Source organism: Populus trichocarpa, chromosome 16 (assembly GCF_000002775.5).
Source record: "Populus trichocarpa isolate Nisqually-1 chromosome 16, P.trichocarpa_v4.1, whole genome shotgun sequence".
NCBI classification, from domain to species: domain Eukaryota; kingdom Viridiplantae; phylum Streptophyta; class Magnoliopsida; order Malpighiales; family Salicaceae; genus Populus; species Populus trichocarpa.
In genome coordinates, this window is record NC_037300.2 from 13,210,609 (window position 1) to 13,226,522 (window position 15,914).

At 33.8% G+C, this 15,914-nt stretch overlaps 1 protein-coding gene across 2 annotated transcripts; it reads right to left on the bottom strand.

Moving 5' to 3' along the window:
* Positions 1-2,908: 2,908 nt before the first annotated feature.
* LOC7488759 (protein SCAR2) lies at positions 2,909-12,002 on the bottom strand. Of its 2 annotated transcripts, none has more exons than XM_052447869.1 (9): positions 11,615-12,002; positions 10,443-10,606; positions 9,834-9,957; positions 9,623-9,749; positions 8,661-8,719; positions 4,077-8,556; positions 3,840-3,926; positions 3,621-3,734; positions 2,909-3,538 (listed from the first exon to the last, which is right to left on the bottom strand). In XM_052447869.1, the coding sequence occupies exons 1-9, from the start codon at positions 11,767-11,769 to the stop codon at positions 3,485-3,487; spliced, it is 5,364 nt and encodes a 1,787-aa protein (XP_052303829.1). In that variant the 5' UTR covers positions 11,770-12,002; the 3' UTR covers positions 2,909-3,484. The 2 variants fall into 2 exon arrangements, with proteins under 2 accessions (XP_052303829.1, XP_052303828.1); XM_052447868.1 differs by having other exon boundaries at positions 8,661-8,722.
* Positions 12,003-15,914: the final 3,912 nt, after the last annotated feature.

The window sequence follows — 15,914 nt, forward strand, 5'->3', positions numbered from 1 at the left end:
AAAACTTAGAAGAATTCCATCCTAATTATCCATTAAATAAGTTAAAAGGAGTTAATTAAGAATGCTTAAAAGAGAATTAAGTGGAAGATTTTCTAATTAAGAATGCTTATAATTTTCTTTTAAGATAAAGAAATTGCTTATTAAAGGGTTTAAGAGAGAACTGAAAGAGAATATAGAAGTCACAAAATAAAAAGATGCCCCAAAATAAGAACATGTGTTGATGGATTGGTTTTATTTATGGGCTTTCTGAGTGTTAGTTTTTTTACTTTATAGGCTTTTGTTTGAAATATGTTTTGATAAAAAAACAAATTGACCATTACATTGATTTATTCATGGGTTCTAACTTCTAACCATAGTTATTAAATTTAGCTCGATTGATAGGTCAACAAAGGAATCCCTTACCCTAAAACCTCACTCGGGTTGGTTTTCAAGTTGAAAAAAAAAACATTGACCTTATGGAACTTGATTGACTTGAATGGGTTATAATGACTTGATTGATTTTATTCAAACATGATCGAGTCAACTAAAAAAGAAAATAAAAAAAAAAACTAAACAACATTGTTTTAACTAAAATTATTAAATCATGTTAACTTGTTAGTTTGCAGGATGATCCAGTAACTCAAACATTTTTCCAAGTCAATTAGTTTAACAACTATAATTTTAACTTGAAATATTTTGGGATTGATTTTCATAAATCAATACAAATCTTGGATTTTAAATAAATCATACATATTCAAATCTGGTATTTTTTATTTTTTATGAATTTCTTTTTGAATCTAAACTTGATATATTAGCATTGATATTGAATAAAAAATGTTGTATTAAGATATGGATTTAGTAGTTGTCGAGTTTAAAATATAAGGCTAAATGATGGTAATGGGTATTCACGAGTCGAATTTTTTTATATCTATACCCTACTTATTGTTCATTAAGTAAGAGATTTAAATATCCTTACCTTGTCCATTGAGTTTTAAGTATTCATATGAATATCCATTGTATGACTATTATTTATTATTTAATAAATAATAAAATAATATATATGTGTGTGTTATGTCAATATTAAGATACATATATTTTACATATATATTTATATAATACAAAAATATACTTCAGGTTAGGTTTGTGTCGAATTTAATAATATTTGAACTCTATTCAATTATTAAAAAATATCCACTTATCAATTCACATTAATATCCATAAAATCTGAATTAAATAGTCATTCCTGTAATGAGAGAATATAATTATAAAGAAGTAACATGGTATCAAGTATCAATCCATTTAATCAATTTGAAGGTCCCAAGCCACCTCCACGTAAAAAGTGCAACTATTTTGCAACTATCTCTTTCTTTCTAAACTAACACTGTGTTTTCCTATTTCTAGTAAGACAACATATTATTCATGCCTTCTTCTCGATAAATCAAGCTTTGTTCCATATAAATGATTACTTAAAATGGCTTCTTCTTCTTCTTCTTATAGTTTAAGGATTGGAGATTTATCACCATGTTAAAGAAGTTGTGAGAATTTTATTGCATGATATGCAACGTTGAGGTATTGCCACTAGTTAGTAGTAATAAAATTTAGGATACATTTGTTTTGCTTAAAATATTTTACTAAAAAAAATTTTCTTGTGATTGTTTTTTATAAAAAATTTTACAGCAAAATTGATTAATCAAAAATATTTTACAAGCAACCTTCAAACTTAGTTCACTTACTAAAAAAATATTTTCAACTAATAAAATTTCATAAAATATTTTACAAATAGTAATCTATATATAATATTATCCAACTATTTTAATCACCACCACCATCATTTTCTTCTCCTCCATCATTGTCACCATCACTTTCTTCTCCACCACCACTCACTATTACCTTTTCTTTTATCACTAAATAAACGGGTTTTTTGTGGTTATATTTTTTCATTTTATAACTCATTAACATGCCAAAGTGATTTCAAGTTTGTTTTGAATTAAATATTTTATGAGGAATATAATTTTGTAAAATAAATTATTTTTTATTTATGATAATGAGATAAGAAAAGTTGCGATATTTGTGATAAAAATAATGATGATGTAGAAGAAATTACGAAGATAGCATTTGTAAAGGACACTATTCTCTGTTACCACAACATATTATTCATGCATTTTTCTCTATAAATCGATCGAACTGTGTTTCATACTAGTGATTATGTAAAATGGGTCCTTTCATCTTCTTCTTATCACAGTGTTTCATACTAGTTTTAAAATGGGTCCTTTCATTTTTCTCTATAAAGGACCTTGCATTTGAGTTTCTTTTGGAGCCAAGATATCAGCGGCTAGGTCCCACGATGCACCCGTATTAAACTTGTTCTACACAGATGGTCAGATAATATTTGCATCATTAACCTCATCAGTTTGAACAGAGCTCAATCATGGGTTCGATATATGACCAGAAAGCTTGTTTGATTAATAAAGAGTATGAGCCAAGTATACATATATTAACCTGGTCTTATTGAGTCTATCAAAATTGGTCTAGTATCTGACCCGGTCTAAGACCCGAGTCATGGTTTTAATGGTTTTTTAAATGAAAGTTGTTTCGAACAAAAATAAATTACTTGAAGTTGACATGATCAAGTCTTAAACACGGTACACTAGTTAGATCTGGTTCTATCAACTAATCAAATTTTAGATGAGAATTTCTTTCATCACATATTTTGAACCTTACCGTGGTGTGAATTATCAGAAACGCATTCTGCTAAGAAGTGGAAGCTTGTTATCTTATGTTGTGAAATGCAATTGTTGAGAATGGATTGGCCAAAAATTAAATTGTCTGGCATACAAGCTTCAATTACTTTCTAGGTATGCTAGTAGCAGTCACCAACACAGATCAAGTCTCAAGACAAATCCAAGGCGCTCATACATGCGATCAGGCATATCCAACTTTTGGCTGCAATATAATATATTCAATCGTAAGTAGACAAAATCATCGTGCCAATTCAGTGATAATTACAGTAAAGAATCACCCAAACCATCAAGGGATTGTTCCTAAGCCAGAAACAAACAGCAATGTATGGCAGAAACTACGTATCGTGACAAAACATACAAGGTTGCAAAATTTCATGATGTTCCTTGCACATCACAAATTATGCGACTCCAACAATTTACACCTGCTAATATACGTAGAGAAAGAACAATACAATTCTTTGGGTAGAGCGCTTACACGCTGACCCACAGTCAATCTTGAACCATTTCACCTCGACACTGGAATTCTAAGGATGCAGAGAGCAGCATACTGGCAAGTACATCTTTGTTGAATATATGTAGGGGTTGAAGACATGAGCGGGAGGGGGGAGGAAGAGTATATTATACATGATATAGTGCAGAGAGCAAAAGAATACCAAAAATTGTAGACGTTTGATATTTACTTTAAGGGAGAGGATATAACATCTCCGAAGAATCTCGAGGCAATATCTCCTGCAACCTTGACATGATGTGGACAAGAGTTTTGATTAAGAATCACTCCAGCTGTCTGAATCGTCATCTTCGTCGCTTCCAGTCAATGCCTGTTTCAAAAGTAGACATCATAATTATTATATTCATGTACACAATCACACACAAGAGTGAGAGAGACAGAGACAGGCAGACCTGGCGAATTGCATTTGCTTTTTCTAAGATGGCAGCAACCTTCAAGTTGGTTTTTGGACCCTGAACACCCTGCATGCTAGGCCTTGTCGCGGTTGCAGGCTTCAAGTTAAAGGACTAGAGTGAAAAGGGGAGAGAAAACAAACATCAGTCCTCAACACGAAGGGGGTAATGCCACCGAGAGAGGAAAAAATAAATAAAAAAGAAAATGCAGGATGGAACCTTGGTTCGTATCTGTTCCAGCAGTGAATCTCTTTCTTCTACCTTGGGTCCCAGCTGCGGTCGAACTCGTTCAGCCACCTTTCTCAACTGCAAAAAGGTTCAAATCATCACAAAGTAAGGACTGCACAGCATAAGACATCAGAAAACCGATTGCAAAGAAGAAACCGCAGATAACCACTGCACAGCATAAGACATCAGAAAACCGATTGCAAAGAAGAAACCGCAGATAACCATTACCTTGCTTTTATCAAGTGCAGCAACAGCATCAATGAGAGGATTTCGAGGGCGAGGAATCTTCTTTCCATTTGTCTTTCCAACTTCATATGTTGGTGGTGTCATACCTAATGTAGTTGGCGGCCATATTGGCAGTCCATGTGAAGTTACAAAATCATGGTGATGCTGCTCTTCTTCTGTATTTAGTGGTACTGCAGATTTACCAGAAGAATTCCCTTGTTCCCCTTCTGCATTTTGTGAACTCTGTCCGGGAAATTTCACCTCCAATCCTGTTTCGGGTGCTGATTGGTTAAACAGACGGATTGGTAGTCCCTGTGTGAGCATTGGATCATTTAAAGCAGCTGTATCGTTTATGCCCAGCTCTAGTGAGAATGGATTGGAACTGAATTGCGTGGATTCTCCTCCTAGTTGAAGGAAACCATGCTCATGCCTCTCATCAGGCATTTCTGATAAAGCCAAAGATGAGTTCACAGATTGTGTTCTGTCTGACAGGAGGTCATCCTGTTGATATTGTGCATCATTGTCAATGGTTGGCATTTCTGACAAGAGTCGAGTTGGCAGCAAGGAATTTCCCATTAACTCTGTTGTCAAGTGTTGAGACCTCTGACTGTCTTCAACAGGGAGAGACAAAAATGGGTTTGAAGGATGCACAATCTCTCTATCTAATGCTGGGAAATCAAACTGGACCTTCTGATCAAGAATAAATGTTTCAATTGGTTGAGAAGTGCGTTGACTATGATCCATCATGTCTCTGTCTGCATCTAGTGGACCAGGTTGAATTTTCCCCAACCTCCACTGCATAGGAGGTAGAGGTGGCAATGGTGGCATTGCCTCTGGATTGACCTGGCTTGTCTCAGGAACAGGGAGTACACCAAAGCTGGGAAAAGCAGAATCAAATGGATTTGTTGCTTGATCAGTAACATTATGTCCCTGACAGGCTGATTGCAGTAGAAATTCTTGACTGGAGAGATCTTTCAAACTGGAAGGGTCAGGGCATCTTTCCTCGGTTATGTTATGCAGATTCTGTATCTGTTCTGACTTAACATCTGCTGATCTAGAACTTGCTTCGCCTGACTTCAAGCATCTCCTGTCTAGTTGATCAGATTGCAATTCTGATGTGTGATCCAGAGGAATTCCTGGCCCTAAAAGGTAGCCAGCAGATGAAGTTTGACTACTCAACAAAGAACTTGCATCGTCTGCATGCATGGACTCTGAACTAATTTGATCAGCTTGCACCTCAATTGACTGTTCTAAACCATTTCCTGACTCTGGTGGATAACAGACAGGCGAACAAACAGTATTGTCACCAACCTCCCCACAATGACTCTGATGGTTATCTTTAGATTCAGACTCCTGGTTGCTCACTTCCGAAGAAGGGTTATGAACTTCAATTACCTCTTGATTTCGATAGTCTTCAGAAACTGGTTTGTATGAATTAGAATCCCAATCTGTAGAAGTCACTTCCATCTTTACCTGTGATTCTGACAGACATTTGGCAGAAGTTACCTCATCAAGGTTCAAAGTAGTCTGATTTGGATCCTCGGAGATTGAAAGAGATTCTACCATCTCCGTAGAATTCCTAGGTGGTGAACAAACTAACTCTGAAGACGGACAGATCACATTGCTGACATCTTCATTGTTCACACCACTTGTAGCAGCAATTGATACAGCCATATCTTCTGCTTTAACAGTTTCAGTTACATCATCAGCCAAATTTACATGATCTTCAGGAGCTGGTTTATCTGAACATGATTCATCTTCGAAAGAAGCAGCATCTCCTCTTGTACTATCCACTTTCTTTGTGAATGCATTCTTTTCCTCGGCATCTACACCACTTGTAGCAGCAGTTGATACAGCCATATCTTCTGCTTTAACAGTTTCAGTTACAGCATCAGCCAAATTTACATGATCTTCAGGAGTTGGTTTATCTGAACATGATTCATCTTCGAAAGAAGTAGCATCTCCTCTTGTAATATCCACTTTCTTCGTGAATGCATTCTTTTCCTCGGCATCTACACCACTTGTAGCAGCAGTTGATACAGCCATATCTTCTGCTTTAACAGTTTCAGTTACAGCATCAGCCAAATTTACATGATCTTCAGGAGTTGGTTTATCTGAACATGATTCATCTTCGAAAGAAGTAGCATCTCCTCTTGTAATATCCACTTTCTTCGTGAAGGCATTCTTTTCCTCGGCATCTACACCACTTGTAGCAGCAGTTGATACAGCCATATCTTCTGCTTTAACAGTTTCAGTTACATCATCAGCCAAATTTACATGATCTTCAGGAGTTGGTTTATCTGAACTACATGATTCATGTTCGAAAGAAGTAGCATCTCCTCTTGTAATATCCACTTTCTTCGTGAATGCATTCTTTTCCTCAGCATCTACACCACTTGTAGCAGCAGTTGATACAGCCATCTCTTCTGCTTGAACAGTTTCAGTTACATCATCAGCCAAATTTACATGATCTTCAGGAGTTGATTTATCTGAACTACATGATTCATGTTCGAAATAAGTAGCATCTCCTCTTGTAATATCCACTTTCTTCGTGAAGGCATTCTTTTCCTCAGCATCTACACCACTTGTAGCAGCAGTTGATACAGCCATATCTTCTGCTTTAACAGTTTCAGTTACATCATCAGCCAAATTTACATGATCTTCAGGAGTTGGTTTATCTGAACTACATGATTCATGTTCGAAATAAGTAGCATCTCCTCTTGTAATATCCACTTTCTTCGTGGAAGCATTCTTTTCCTCAGCATCTGGACCCTCAGAAATTTCTTCAAGTTTCACATTCTCTTCAGAACATGGGAGTCTTAATTTTGTTGAGTCAAGTTCCTCTTGTGAAGCATCTACTGTTACATCAGAGAATTGATGCTCGTTAATGCACTCAGACTCTGAAGTATCCACCACTGGTGTTGAAATTTCTGTGCTCCCTTCCCTCGTTAAAATTTCATCATCTGCTTTAGAAACCAAACCATCAGGCTTCACAACATTTGAATTATCAGGCAGAGATGGGACACCAGCATCCAACTCCACTACAGGCAAAGCTGAGTGAGGAAATTGCTCCTCTGCTGGTGTCAAAGTTGAATGTTCAGCTGCACAATCTGTTAGAAGCACTTCATTCACAGAATCATCACTGACTTTCTTTTCAGAAGCCAGATCTGACATGTTCGACACATGCACAACAGCATCAGTTAACATGTCTGGATCTTCATGATCTAACACATCCACAGAATGACTTTTAGAAGAATCTGGAAGTGAAGCATCATGCCCCATCTGTGAAGGGATGTCAGTTAAAGCAATGAAAGAATCAGTCGGGTATAACCCATTTCTTTCACAGTGCGGTGATTTGGAGCCAAGTTCAGTACTGCCAGAGGATGCCTCGACTAATTCAGGTCCTGACAAGGGGCTTACCATGGAACGTGCAACAGGAACTGAATGCAGGAAGACAGGATTCGAATCTGTAGGACAAGAACTACAAGAAGCTTCAACAGGATCAGGGATTTTGTCTTCCCTTGTATCATTGAATGTTACAAGGTGATGAGATTCGGTTATGCCAGTCTCCGCATATACAGGTGGATGATCTGATGGCAGATCAGTAACATTTGTTGCATGGTTTTCAGTAGAAGTGGCAGAAGGGAACCATTTACCTGATCCTTCACCATCAGATGCTGTATTCTCAACCAAATTGTAGAGAGTCTCGGAGTAAGAAGAGCTAGAAGTTCCTTTCTTAAACAAACTGTTCCCACCCTCAGACAGAGAAGAGTTTCCAATAGATTGAGAATCTGAAGAATTAGCTTGAAAACCCAGCTGCTCCTCATTTGCATCAGAATCTGCACCTTGTATCCTCAGATTGATGAAGTCCGGAGCATTTTTAGCTTTATACTCATTGTCTGTTTCCATTTCAGAATCCATGGTAGTAAGGGCATCCATGTAGTTGTCCACTTCACTTGCCATATCATCAGAATGATCCCCATCTACAGTGCCCTCTCTTTTTATATCTGCATCAACTAATAATTCCTCTTCAATAGCCATCTTATAGACGGTTGGAGGCAATTCATCCATCCCGCGATCAACAATTGGGTCAAGTACCTTAATAATTCCACGATCAACAGCCTCCCCATCCAACTCATCCTTAACAGGTTTAAGCATGGCCTCTTGTTCACTGGGTGATGAAGATGTGCTTTCGACTCCATTTAATGACTTTTTTGCAGGACTTACCACACTGACCTCATGTATTTCATAGCCTGATTCACTAGAATTATCCAACGTAAATTTCAAAGGTGATCGAGTGACAGAATCTTCACAAACTTGTTTACGCTCTGGTGAAGGAGTGAGCACAAATTTCTCCATGTAACTTTTCCCAGGTTTCAGATCAAATGGAGATCCATTTATCTGCCTTCTCTTCAATTTCACTAGCCGTGCAGGGTCAGAATGACCATTCTCAAAATGTTCCTGTAACAACAACTCATGCAATCTGCATAATAGTAAAGCAGATTACTTCATTAATCATCCATGTTTGCTTGGGATTTTGCAACTAAAGCACGGATCTAATGGGGGGAAAAAACACAAAGGCCTCACTTGGTGTGTGATGTTTGTACAACTTCAGGAGTTTCTCCATTTCTATACCGTGATCCTTTCTTCTGAAAAAAGATAATGAGGCAAATTATATCCCAAGCATTAACACATATCAAGATCATATCAAGCAATGCTAAAAAGTGGGAGCAAATTCAAGTTACTGTGCTGATTGGAAAAAAGAAAATAGCTAGGCTAGAAAAGTAAAATAAGCTTCTAGAACATTCAGCCTTCAGGCTTGAGATATGAAGTACTGTTTTTTAAGACTGAAACAAATTGATTAAAAAAAGTGAAGCACCTAATGCTCAACTCTACTGATAAACACATTCAAAGAACCGAGCGTTGTCCAAATCCATATATTCATATTATTCACCAACTCTACTATTCATATGAATGTGGCTTCAAGAACTCATAAAGTTTTTCAAGACATGGTGCTCACACATGACCATTTTCAGATTCACAGTTTGAGAAGAACCATTCTCTAACACTTCATGCATTCAGGGTTAATAGTAAGATTCAACGAAACCTATTCTTAATTAAACAAATGGAAAAGAAAATGAAGAATGAGAAGATTGTAAGGGTTAATCATCACACAGAAGATATATTCTATGTGCTGTATTATAATGATGACTGCTCATTATTTTATCACAGCTAAAGCTTTTCCATGACAATCAAGATACGAGAAAACTACATGATGCGGTGAGCGAAGGTCAGCATTTAAGTTCCACTAGCCCAATTACACTGCAAACATGCCAAAATTGTGAAGGATTGCAACCACTTCTATACAACAAGGCCACCCTGCAGGCCAAAGAAAACTATTTGAAAGATAGGCAGCAGGTGGACTAGTTTGTTTAGTCAAATAAAAACTTTGGTTGAATCCTATATTGGGGAACATTCACAAGAATATCCCTTCATTTGACACCAACAAGATTGTGATCCTATATAGTGATGATCGTTTCACTACCTACCTTTTTTCGAATTTTCTTCTCCCTCTGAACCTCTACAGTTGCTATTCCAGAAGATGCTGTTTCAACTTTAAAGAATGATGGATCAGTATAACGCATCAAACATGCCCCAGCCCCAGCAACATCAAACCTGTCAGAATTGACACAATTATAAAATATGCCTTTTTTTCCTTGGTATTGTAATTAGAAAGTCAAAGCAAACTGATAATCATACTTGTCCAAGAGGAATAACTGTGGTGGGCCACGGCATTCTTCATAAGAGTCCATTACAAAGCGAGGTAAGTCTCCACGAGCAATTAGATTCTGCTCCATTTGCAAATTAGGATGACAGTCAACACCTGCAATAAAATTTAGCATTTAAACAACCAAAACTCTGATGTTATCATATCAGAATATCATCCATACAGTACACAGATGCTTTAATGAGAAATACTAAACTTATTGGCACACTACAGTATCTTAAAATAAATAAAAGAACCTTCTAGGGATAATTGCACCTGTATTTGATTTCTCAGAAACGACATGTTGCTGATATTAAATATTTCCTAGTTCCTACTTATTAGAATACCACACCAGGTTTCTTCAATAAATGCACTCTATCTCATTCTGCCTACTTTCTAAACCACTCTCACAAATTTCACAAGAAGACCAAGTTACCCTTTTTTTTTTATATATGGTAGGCTACCAAGCAAGGTTTAGAACATCGAAACTAAATGAAAGAAAAGACACAGCTGGGTTATGTTTCCATCCTACTAGTGAAAAGACCAATACCAGACACACCAACAGGTCATAAAACAATTAAAAAAACATATTGTTTTCAAACCTGAGCTGGAAAAGAATGGTGAATGATTAGTTTGGGAGAGAAATGCCTTCTCGATTGAAGGAAATTCTGCCTCGAGCTGTTGTACCCGAGCCATCAGCCCATGGCCTCTTGCTGCAGTTGTCATAACTTCTTCATGCAGTCCATGAAATATCTCAGCAGCGAACCTTTCAAAACCAGGAAAAAAAGCCATCAAAACCATTTCTCATGTTGGAATTACAATGGAGAGCGGAAATGTCGCAAAGTACTATAACAACGTGGACAAAAGTTAGCCAGAGACCAAATAAACAGATACTACTTTTGACACTACTGGGCATGGCATGAACTACAGCACTCCAGAAAAATCTCAAGATTGGACAGGTCAACATTGTGCCCCATTATGTGAACGATTAATTTTGTCAATTCCTTTAAGCGCTTATTCTTTTAATGGTTCCAAAATCACCACATCACAACATCTTTAATTAAACAATTACCAAACACAAACATATTACACCATGAGTAACAGAAACCGACTATCTGTCTCAAGAAACATGAAGGTAACAACATAACACTATAAACTCCAATCATAAAATCGAACGAATGTGAAATTTAACACATTAAACAATTTCCAAAACTGCTATAACATGCTTTCTAGATTATGAAATGACAAGAATGCTATTTTCCTTTAAGAATAGACTTTCATACGAACACATGATCAAACGGCGCATTACTGCTAATCAACTTACAGCCTATGCCACTGTTTCAGCTATATATACATAAATATTCCATTAGGAGAACCTGCTCTTTAGAAATGACATTGTTCTTCTCTATTTATTTCCCAACCATTTTGAACTACAATTCATTGTTTTTATCAGTTAAAAAATCCTTTAAATTTTAACAAATAAGTCCATGAGAATGAACAGCATAATTCTTCAAATTAATTTTGCTCAAAATCTTAACTAAAATTTCCAATTCAGCACAAAACTCAATTACTAAATTTAGAAAAAGAGAGAGATTTATTCAGCATTTCCATAACTAAAGGTTAAAAAAATATAAAAATAAATCCAATCTAAAACTCAAAAATCCAAAAACACGCTTTCCAACTCAAACTCATGCCCGAGCAAACTAGCATTTCACGCCAACAAACAAACACAGGTCAAGCTCAAGCCAAAAGAAAACGAGAGAAAGAGACTGACTCGGCGAGGTCACCGAGCTGGCGCAAGACGCCGACGAGGCCAGCCATGGCGACACCTTCCAAAAGCGCTTCTGGATCATCTTTATCAGCAGCCTTGTACAGCTCTGGATCGGCTAAACTATACTCGTTCCTTATCTGGTATCTCGTCAACGGCATTTTGACTATAATCTCGAGCTATCAGTTGCTCAAAATAAACCCTGATTTTGCACTCTGTATCTGCCTCTGTTGCTTGATTTTCCGCTCTCTTACATTTCTCGAGGAAGAGGAGGAAGAGGCCGAGGGAGAGGAGAGGGATTTTATTTTTTATTTTTTATTTTTTTTGTTAGAGAAAATGAATGCGTCTGAAGTCTGAACCCTGTAGAAAAAGACGTGGAGAGACTTCTTCCGAGTGAGTGTGTGAATCAACGCCTTGTATTATTTATTACTTTCAATCTTTCTCTATTTAATTTTTTTGTTTTATATTTTTTTATATTTCCATTTTAATACTGTATAATATAATATTTTTCAGGTTTTTCCGTGTATAAAATATAATTTCACCTCCCTTCTCATTGAAATACAGATACAAACTACGAATTAAGAAAAAGTATTCTTTTACCCTTCAATGATAAAATAATTGCATAGTAATACTTGTTTAATACAAAGAATATGGCTAAAAAAACAAAAAAATATTAGCTTAAGATGCTATTTTTAAAAAAAATCATAAATAATTTTTAAAAAAAATAGTGAATGTGCTTATGCTGATATAAAAATAATATTATTATCAAATATATAGTATTTTTTAGTTTAAAAATGAAATAAAAGTAAATAATACACGATGTATAAAAAAAATGATCTATAATTTAGAAATGTTCTTACGAGATTAGTGTTTTTTAAATAGAAACGCAAATGAATATTACTATATTATTTGGGTTTATTATGAGAAAGAATAAAAGTAAAAAGGTTGAATTACGCCTCGTATGTGGTGTCGTTTAGCTAAGACAAGGCGTGCATCGTGGAGTTTAATGTGCGAGGAGGGATGTATTGGATCATGCTATGTTTTGATATTTTGAATCCGTATTTATTAATTTATTATTTAATTTGTCTTTGGTCGGTTGGGATCGAGTGGTTCTCACTCCACGGATTATACGTGCATGTGGTGATCTTGGCTCGTCTAATATTTTTAATCATCATCATCATGTGGTGGATAGTTATGAGTCATAAATTATCCACCTTTTTTAGTGGAATCGTAAATTATCGGCTTGATTGCCTTTAAATTCAAGCAATGGATATGATTAAAAAAAAAAGAAATGGAAGGACTTTTCTTTTAATTATCATAACATTTTTTGGATTAAAGTTTGGGGAGGAATTGGAAAAATAAAGAAGGAAACATGGGACATTGAAAAAGTATTAAGATAAATGATTTCTACAATGATTGCTTGTTTTTATTGGGTTGATGAAAAAAATATTGTTACCTTTCATTATTTTTATTATTAGTTTATATATATTGTATTGTATAATAAATGTATCATATCTTGTATCCTCATGATTTATTCATCTTTATTTTAAAAAAAAATATTTTCTATTAATATTTTTTTAATAAATATATTGTATTGTATAATTCTATTAAAAATGAAATTTGAATTTCAAACCCTATGGTGACTTTTAAATTAGTATTGCGTGGCTATTAGATTTTGAATATATCAAATATTTGTTTATACAAATTGACAATTTAAAAGCCTCTCGCAAGTGACTTTTAAATTAGTATTGCGTGGCTATTAAATCTTGAATATATCAAGTGTTTGTCTATACAAATTGACAATTTTATTTTTAAAAGCCTCTCGTAAGTTTGTTGTTCATATTAAAATGCATCAATTCATATATAAATAATTTAATTTAAGATTTAAATAGAAGTGAATTTAGTATTGGTAGTCAACTGCCAACCTAGTTGATTAATAAATTACCACGGCATTGACAAGCTTGAAAGAATAAAATTTCTCCTTTTTTTAACACATGATTTCCAACTTTTTAATGATTCATTTTACACATTTATAGTTTAAAAAAATATAAATTTTTAAAAAAATTATAAACTGTAGCTTTTTTTAAATAAATTTTACTATAATTTAAGATATATATATATATATATATATATATATATATATATATAATACACCAAATAGAGCTTAAAATAATATTTTTTTAGTGTTTATTATTGTTGTACTTGTTGTTTTTCAGTGTTTTTTTGAAAAATATATTAAACTAATATTTTTTTATTTTTTTAAATTTATTTTTTATATTAACACACTAAAATAATCTAAAAATATAAAAAAATTAATTCAAATCTAAAAAATAAATAATATTTTTTAAAGCACGGTGGATTATATCTCTTAAACAAAATAAGTTAATCCTTGCAAACCATACAATTAATTAATTAGATATCTCAAACAACAACCGTGGATTATATAATTTTATGTTCATCAGGACTTCTATCCTGGGCCCCAGTAAAAAGTTTAAAATATTAAAGCATTTTGATCTCATACTGTCATGGTACCCCTGTAATTACACGCTTGTCTAGTGACAAACATTTATTTTTAAAGAGAGAGAAAACGAGAGAGAGAGAGAGAGAGAGAGAGAGAGAGAGGGCAGTATTAAATTAAGCTTTCAAGTGGAGCCTGAGAGGGCAGTATTAAATTAAGCTATAAATGGCCTGAAACGGACATCACGGATGAATGTAATGCAACCGCGTCCTTATAGGCTTATAGCATTTCATGATTAATATTTTGAAAGCTGATGGAGGGATAATCCGCGGGGATTAATGGTGATGAAAGGGCCCCACCAAAGCATCACGAGAGCCAGAAAATTTGCTGTCCGGTAATCTACTAATCACTGTTGATGACGTTGAAACTTGATTTCGATTCTAATTACCGAGTACGAGTTTGCTTTTGCTTTGAGTTTTGTGTTTCATGGTACGACGGTAGAAATATATTTAATTATAAGATGGGAAATGAAGATATAAAAATAATTATTTTTGAAATAATTTAAGATTAAGATTTTGTGTTTTTGAAATAGAAAGGATACGGGATATGTTTTTACTTACTGCTTGGGTCTAGTTTTTTATTTTTTAAGAGATAGTTTGTTTTTCAGTTTCAATTTGAATAAATTTAAATTTTTTATTTTTTTATTTTAAATTATATTTTATATATTTTGAGATCGTTCTGTTATGTTAATGTTAAGAATAAATTTAAAAAAAAAATATTACTTAAATGAATTTTTAAATAAAAAATATTTTAAAAAACAATCACTACAATAATACCAAACAATAATTGAGTATCCATGAATTAGTTTTTATATGAAAAAATTTTTATTGAATTTTAACAAACAACTAGTGAAAATATTGTTTATTTATTTTTTGTATTTTTGGTAAATGAAATAGAATCATAGAAGTGAAATACATATTAAATAGCAAGAATGAATTGTAAATAATAGAGATTTTTCTAAAATTAGCTATTTTGATAAGAAATTCTATATTATTTTTTAAATAAATATCTTTGGTTATTTTATAGATTTATTTTAAAAAGAGATACCAACACAAATATATACACCAAAAATTATAAAAATATCTTCATTCAATGTCAAACAAGCATGTTTTTTCTATATAAAAAAAAAATCAAAGGAAAGACAACATGATGCTTGTATGTTTGTTTTAGTGGTGGGCCACCACTAAATACAAAAAAACAACGGCAAAAACATGAATCTGTTGTTCATGTATTTTTTACTGTGGAGTATTGTACCCCCATAATAAACGTAAAAGCAAAAGTAAAAACAAGCACACCTAAATAGTATGTTTATTTTATGTTTAAAATTGTTTTTAATTTTTTATTATTATTTTTGCTTCAAAATAATTTTAAGTGATGTTAAAAATAAATTTTAAAAAATTTTAAAAAAATTATTTTAATATATTTCAAAATAAAAAATATTTTAAAAAATTATTATTATTACGTCCAAGTAATTTTTATAAAAACTGAATCAAAAGATGATACTCGAGGGCTATTGCTATTTTTCGAAGTAAAGACATTAGAAATAACAAGGAAGCTTCACGGGAATTTTGTCTTTATAGGTTTTTCTAACCTAACACAGGAAAGAACTTGGGACGGTTTTGTCAATCGCTTTCTTCCTTTCCGGTAATGCCTTTTTTATGCTCCTTCTTCTCTTCATGGTTGATTGATTGCTAGCTAGCTTTTTCCCTTCTAAATTTTTATTTTATTTTATTTTTATTTTTATTTCAGTACCCATTCTTCTCATGGTCTCAGAGGCATCACCAGATC